General features: G+C 47.7%; 1 protein-coding gene across 1 annotated transcript; it reads right to left on the bottom strand.

The window, feature by feature from the left end:
- Positions 1-330: 330 nt before the first annotated feature.
- On the bottom strand, positions 331-5,787 carry otomp (otolith matrix protein). The gene is made up of 9 exons (XM_062469482.1): positions 5,706-5,787; positions 5,226-5,362; positions 4,753-4,855; positions 4,485-4,670; positions 4,158-4,332; positions 3,823-3,890; positions 2,761-2,945; positions 2,046-2,217; positions 331-1,958 (listed from the first exon to the last, which is right to left on the bottom strand). The coding sequence occupies exons 1-9, from the start codon at positions 5,782-5,784 to the stop codon at positions 1,948-1,950; spliced, it is 1,116 nt and encodes a 371-aa protein (XP_062325466.1). The 5' UTR covers positions 5,785-5,787; the 3' UTR covers positions 331-1,947.
- Between the last annotated feature and the right edge of the window lie 1,382 nt (positions 5,788-7,169).

Here is a 7,169-nt window from a genome sequence, read left to right as displayed (position 1 = left end):
CTATGGAACCTAATATGTACGGGTAGGGGGAAGCAGGTTCTGTGTGTCAGATAGACAGACTGTGTGTCAGATAGACAGACTGTGTGTCAGATAGACAGACAGCAAACACAGAGAAAGAGAGAAAAAGACAGGGAGAGAGAGAGGGAGAGAAAGAGAGAGAGGGTGAGAGGGAAATAGAAATATAGGGAAATAAAAAGAGAGAGGGCGATGGCGAGAAGGATAAAAAAGAAAGTGGGTTTCTATTTCCTTCCAGATGATGCTTCAGTATTTCCCATTTGGTGATGGAAAGCTGACCTAGCAGCTGTTATGACACATGCAACAGACTTTGGGCATTTTATCATCATGTGTTTAATTGGTTGGAAAGAGTGTAGGTGGCACTACAAACTCAAGCAGGTGAAGAATATTTACACACAGGCTTTTAGAACAGTATTTCACCCTTGTTAACAGTCAGTACCTCCAAAGCACCAATGGCACCACTAAACCACCCAAGATGTGCAGAGCAGACACATTCAAATTCAAATTAATCTTAATTAAGTTCAATTCAGATTCACAGGTTAAGATTGAAATGTTGAATTCAATTTAGTTTAAGATTCAGATTTAGATCCAGATTACCCAACCTTTCCTCACACCATGATCATGCCTGTGCTCTGACTCACAATTATTGTTGTTGTTGTAATAAGATAAAACAAAATGTGTTTTCCATCGATACAACATGTCTGTAAAACATGTATGTCAATATTTGCTGGGCAGAAACTTGATAGATGCTGCTGTTTCTACAACTGGATGAGTGCAATTACCGAACAAAATGTTATAACTGCTTTAATTTGAGGGGGAAATAGCCTCTATCTATCATGTTATAGTCCATAATAAATTGATTGTTTTTACACAATATGCATGACGGACGGATGGAAAATTATTTTGACTTTAAAGCTGTACATCCTTTGTTTTGGAACTTTTTGCTTGTCTGATGCCCAGCAACTTCCTCTCTGAGAGGAATGAAATCCCAGCTGATGTCTGAGACTTCAGTTGGATCTAGAATATTCCCGTTCTTCAAAGTGCACTATCACAAGGAAAAATAGACAATTTACAGACATTCTTGTTATTGGACAGGAACAACCAAAGTTGGACAATTGTTGGGGGAAAAAAGAAATGAAATAAGAAACTAAGCATTATAGTACACGATTTCAGACATCAAGTAAATATATTGAGAGAGCACCTTCTTAATCGATGTTTTAAACATAGTTAATAGAGAGTCACGGTCTTCGCCTGCAACATGGAGGGTACAGCACTCCTGGTTCTCTTCCTCTTTACATTTTGCATTTACAAGGATTGAAAATGGGGGTGTAAAATGTCTTAGATGTAGATACAAGTTTTGGTAGCATGTGCATTTTGGATCAGCTCCAGTCTGGTTTACCCTTCCTTAATCCTAACCTTCAGAGGGGGAGGGTAAAATGGTAGACTAGTTCCCGGTTAGTGGTAAGGGAGGACTACATCCCTTATCCTCCCCCAACTCCCTCTCTCTACTGTATGGAGTAACTGTTTGGGCTGGCACAGTGTGCCCTATACCAACCGTGAGAACACAGAGAAACTATCGCACACACACACACATATACACACACAAAACAAACTGAATATGCCACTCTGCCAGTCTGGCCTATATTGGGCAGAGGCATGAGAAATAACACGGAGATGTAAGAAAACACAGACGACTGTAACTAGCCTGGGGAAAAAAAGTCATGAACTCAACAAGCCACCATTACATAGACAGAAGGAGGGAGAGAAGAACGATAAAAGAGGTGATGGAGAGCTACAGAAAGAGAACGGACGGATGACAGAGGGATCAAGAGGAAGAAAGGATGAGGGGGGGGGGATGAAGGTGGTGGGGAAGAAAGGTAGACTGGGAGGGAAGAGGCAGAGACGAACTTTCCTCGTACTCCTCCAGTAGGATCAGCACAAACCTGTTGGATGAAACAGAGTGTTATTAGGATCCCCAAAAAATTAACACCCTCCCCCACACACACACACACACATTCACACACACTTACCCTCGCACTCAAAAGCTTGCAGCACCGTGGTGTAGGTGGGGCCCAGCCATGAGGTGTAGCTTCCCAGAACCCTCAGAAGGTGCTTGGTGGAGTCGCTGAAGAGAACATCTGATTGGCCGTAGCCGACCGAACTGAACAGGTTGAAACCCTCAGTGGTATTCCCAAATGCATCCTACAGGATGGAGAAAAATGCAGAGGGAGAGGGGGAGGCAGAGAGAGAGAGAGAGAGAGAGGGATAAAGGGAGAGAGAGAGCAAAACGAGAAAACGATGGCGTGAGAGAAGGAAAGAGAGAGGGAGATTGAAAGGACAGAGTGAGCGAGGGAGATAGAGAGATATTGTGTGCGTGTGTGTGTGTGTGCTGCTGGGGGCCAGGGATCGGTGTTGAGTGTTCATTACATGTGCAGGTGAAGCCAGTGGGACCCATCAGTCACTCTGAAGTATGCCACACAGTCAGTCAGAGCCTCGGTAAGCAAGATCGATAGCTTTTCGGGCATTGTGGAGTAGTTCACTTGAAATGTGTGTGTTCTGCAATCCTTTCACAGACGCATGGCGTTGATCGATGGGATGAGTGCAACGCTCACAGAAGAACACACACACACAACCATACACGGATGCACTTTCTTTCTCTCGCTCTCCTCTCTCTCACTCGTTCTTCCTCACTTCCTATCTCCCTGTTCGTCATTCTCTCTCTTTTCCAGACACATCGCGCCCTACCTGTAGGCGCTCCAGAAACTTCCAGATCCGACACTTGTCCTCCATGCGGACCACGACACCGTTGCCAGGCACCACGGCCAGGTGACATTTCTCGTGCTCGTGAAGCCCCGCCTCGCCGCCATCTGGACACAGCAGCTTCAGGTCCTCCAGCTCCAGGTCCATGGCCCATGATTCCAGGTTTTTACCTGCATAGAAAACAGTAGAAGAAGAAAGAGACAAAGTCAAGTAGTAAGAGGAAACCAAGGTTACCACAACAAATGGCCACAACAAATACTGACATGATTCATGTGGGATTAGCTTCTTCTTTTTTAGCACGACAATAATGTCCGTTAAGTCTAATCTGTATTACATGCAACTCTTAGTGTTTAAGAGACTATTGGGATACATCTGACTACATTAAGCTGCTTGGGTCTGGTGGGGGCTACGGGATTGGACAAAGTCTGAGGCATGGGGTCTGGATCTCGTTGTGGTCTGGCATGGCTGTAGGGCCTGGACCCAGATCTCCTGCTCTATCAGCTCCATCCCCCAGGCCTGCTGCTTTCTCTCTGAGCTCCAGAACCAGGCCTGCTGGTTTCTCTCTGAGCTCCAGAACCAGGCCTGCTGGTTTCTCTCTAAGCTCCAGAACCAGGCCTGCTGGTTTCTCCCTAAGCTCCTGCCTCAAAAAGGCTGCTCTCTCTCTCAACTGCAGCACAGCAGTTTCTCTAGCGTGACCATGATAATGATCACCATTAATTTTGGATGTTGCCTGAAGCGAAATAACAGATGCACAGAACAATCGGATTAGGACATTCGGTCTGTGAAGTGCTCTCCTTCTCACACTTGCACTACCACAACCCCCCCTCCCAACACACCCCAACACACACTCACCCACACCCAAAGGATGTCATTGGGATTGTTGAACAGAAAGTTCACTACTGACCCCCAGTGTCTCCAGGAGGAACAACGGGGTAACCGGCGGGTTTCAGAGGATTATTTCAACAGCATGGCTTTTAAGACCAAGATAAATCAGATGAATCGAACAACATCATATTGTAAGGTGTTAGGCAGGGAGCAGTCACCTACCATCCATGTTGTCGAACACGGTTGTCTCTTTCACAAAGGCCACGTCTCCCAGATTCTCAGCCACGCACCTTTGAGAAAAACATCAAACCCTAAAGTTAATGATTTCAGGAAGAGGGAGAAGACGACAAAGGAAGAGAGGATGGGGGGTAAAGGAAGAGACAGGCATGAGATACGGGTAGAAAGAGCAGGGGAGAGAGGGATTACAGAAAAAGACGAGTTTTCGTGTGAAAGTTAGAGAAAGAGGGATCGAGAGGCACAGAGAGACATATCGAGAGCATGAGAGAGAGAGTAGGGGAGAGAGAAGATGGATAGAGAGAGAGAAGGAGTCGGCTTACCTGAGTGCTCCAGCCTCTCCGTAGTGTCTCTCCCGGTGGTTGTTGACACAGATGTGCCGGTCGTTCTCGTCTCCTATGCAGGCCTCACACAGGTTCTTCGGGTTGTTGCCCCTCGGGTCATGCTCTCGATCCTTCACCCCGGGCACACAGCTGTAGCCAAAGAAATCTCCCACCGCTGGGGGGGGGGGGGGGGGGTAGAGGGGTGGGTGGTTCGAAGGATGTCAATGATTCTTTCTCTCATTCCCCCTGTTTAATTCATGTCCCCCTCCTCGTTCCACCTACTTCACCCTCTCCCCCCACCCCTCCGACTCCACCCGACCTCCTCACCTCTGGGGAAGTTGCACTGCTCCCCCACGCTGATCTGGGAGGTGTTGACCAGGAAGCCGATGGGCACGGTCCAGCCCACCGTGGTGCGTATTCCCGGGTGACAGGAGCTGCGCTCGTGCATCTCCAGCAGGGACAGGTCGCTGGAGGAGCGCCGCGCCAACGCCACCACGTAGTAACTGATCCCATCTGGGGGGGGGGGGGGGAGCAGGGAGAATGAGAAGAGAGGGAGAGGGGGGACGGAGGAGATCGCGCTCCGGGCCCTACTCACCCTCTCCGTCGTCGGACTCGCCTGCGGCCACCTCCAGGCCGTGGCAGAGGCCGGCTGTGTAGATGTCGTCGGCAAACATGGAGGCGGCGTCCGCTGTACCGTTCTGAGAGAACACAGGAAAGAAGTTATTCTTATGGTCGTAGTTATTCCTATAAGATATTGTTTTGCACATGCCAGATAGCATAAGAACTGTAGCTTGTGCATACAGCAACAACTGTGTATTTACATTTACTGCATCTCTAACTGGAGCTAGTCAACGTTCCCAATGCTGCTTGCGTACTAGTTACTGTGTCACGTAGAACTCCAATCACTCAACTGATCAACAGCGAGGGTTTACTAAAAACCAGCGGTACCGGGGACAAGAGCTGAATGGTTTCCTTCAAGTGTGGCGATATCATCTTCACACTTTTTTCTACCCCTGAAGTGAACATACCTGCCCTCCCTCCCAGGCCTCCATGTCTCCCATCTCTTACCTTGATTCTCAGCATGCAGTCGCTGGGGCTGTTAGCACGGACGCACAGCAGCTTTCCTCGGATGTTCTGCGCTGTGGCGTTCCCGGCTAAATCCAGACACTTCTGCTCCTCGGCATCCGAGACCACACACCAGGAGACTGGGGATGGGAAGACCAAAAGGGTGTTAGGAAAAACAATGGTGGGTTGAGGTGTCTCTCAGTGTCTTTGTGAGGAGGGAAAGGCATACTAAAATCCATTACAGTGCTGCCTCTTAGAATTCTTGAAATAACAATTCATGATTCAATTCACGTTTTATATGAAACAATAAGTCAAAGTTAAGTCAAAGTAAGAATAAGTGACCCTGGAAAGTGCAAAAAAGTCGTTCCCTAATCGAAAACAGAATCCATCCACATGTTCTGTATGTGCCTACAATAGCTCCAAAGCAGTAACACCAAGTCACCACTCCAACTTAGTACACAAAATGCTCCCCGAGATTTGTACCCGTGTTTTTCTGTGTGGAGACACGGGCGAGCGTGAGGAGGAGAAGAGCCCCAACCAGCCGTCTTCCTGGATGCTCCATGTCGACTCTGAGGGAGATCTCTCGGACTCTGGTACACTCACTCTATACGACACGCTGTAGGAACCAAGGCTGGTCAAGAAAAAAACACTCTCTCACATAATCCCCCTCTTATAACCCCGACTGATACCCTGAGATACCCCGGTACTGGCAAGACAACAGAGGGAGAGAGGGAGAGAGAGAGAGGGGGGAGTGTAGAGGTGGGGGTCTGGAAGGAAGAAAACATTTCATTATTCGACCCTTCCCACCCCGCTCACTTTAGCCAGCAGTAGATTATCTTCTCTCCATCTCCTGATGGCTGTCTGATGTTTCTCTCATAATTATCCCCAGAGACTGAGAAGGAGAGAAGTGAGTTGGTGGTGGAGGTGGGGAGGGGGGGGGAGCAGTCAGAGAAAGAGATGGATTGAGAAAGAGACAGATAGAGAGAGAGAGAGAGAGAGAGAGAGAGAGAGAGAGAGAGAGAGAGAGAGAGAGAGAGAGAGAGAGAGAGAGAGAGAGAGAGAGAGCCATAACAGTAGAGAGACACACGTGGGTTCAGAGCACTCTGGGTTCACCTGGCAAACAGAGTGGCATGGTCTTTAATTAAAAAGCCCAGAACAATATGTCTCTGTGTCGGAGTTGTGTTCGGTGTGAATGGATACCCACAGACTCCTGTCCGGGCCTGGCTCAGATTAAAGCTTGCAGGCAGGCAGGACAAACAGCCCTGTCTTTTGTTCACCTGCATGGTACCTAGTCAAGGAAATCATATCATGTAACCACTTTAGCTCTCTCACCTACACACACGCATGCATGGATGTGTGCACAAACACACACAGACAGCCATGCATGCACATTACTCTGTACTCTACACTTTCTCTCTGTCACACACACACATACACACAGGCCTACCATCTATCATGGTACTATCTACCGTCTATTCAGAAGAGTGGCTTTAACTTAATATAAACAACCAATTTGGGTCCAGCTATGTTTAAAATCTTTTTATTGTGACAGAACAGTAGGGTTGTTGATGACACTGCCAGATTTGTCCCTCTTGGTGAGGAGGTTAATTGGACCTTTCAACATACCTCTGTCTCTGACCCCTCAGCTAAGGTCACCAAGCAGACATTGGAGAAGAAGCTCTGTGAATCATATTACTATGATCACAAAGGAATATGAGAAACTGGCACAGTATATCTCATAACCTCATATCATTTAAGAATATATCTAAGCAATGGATTGTCTGCTGACTTCTGTGTTGGTCCCCAAATAATTTGATGAAAATGCATAACAATTTGACGCTCAACGAACACCTGCACACAGCGGAAAGTTGTTGGAGGACTTGCGGTGCCCCACAATGCATTCTTGGATCGACAACGCTCTAGTGACGTCATGTTGTTGCTGCCCGC

The sequence above is a fragment of the Osmerus eperlanus genome, chromosome 9 (genome assembly GCF_963692335.1).
Source record: "Osmerus eperlanus chromosome 9, fOsmEpe2.1, whole genome shotgun sequence".
NCBI lineage: Eukaryota > Metazoa > Chordata > Actinopteri > Osmeriformes > Osmeridae > Osmerus > Osmerus eperlanus.
Note: the sequence above shows the minus strand (reverse complement) of the source record. Positions and strands in the feature narration are given on the sequence as shown.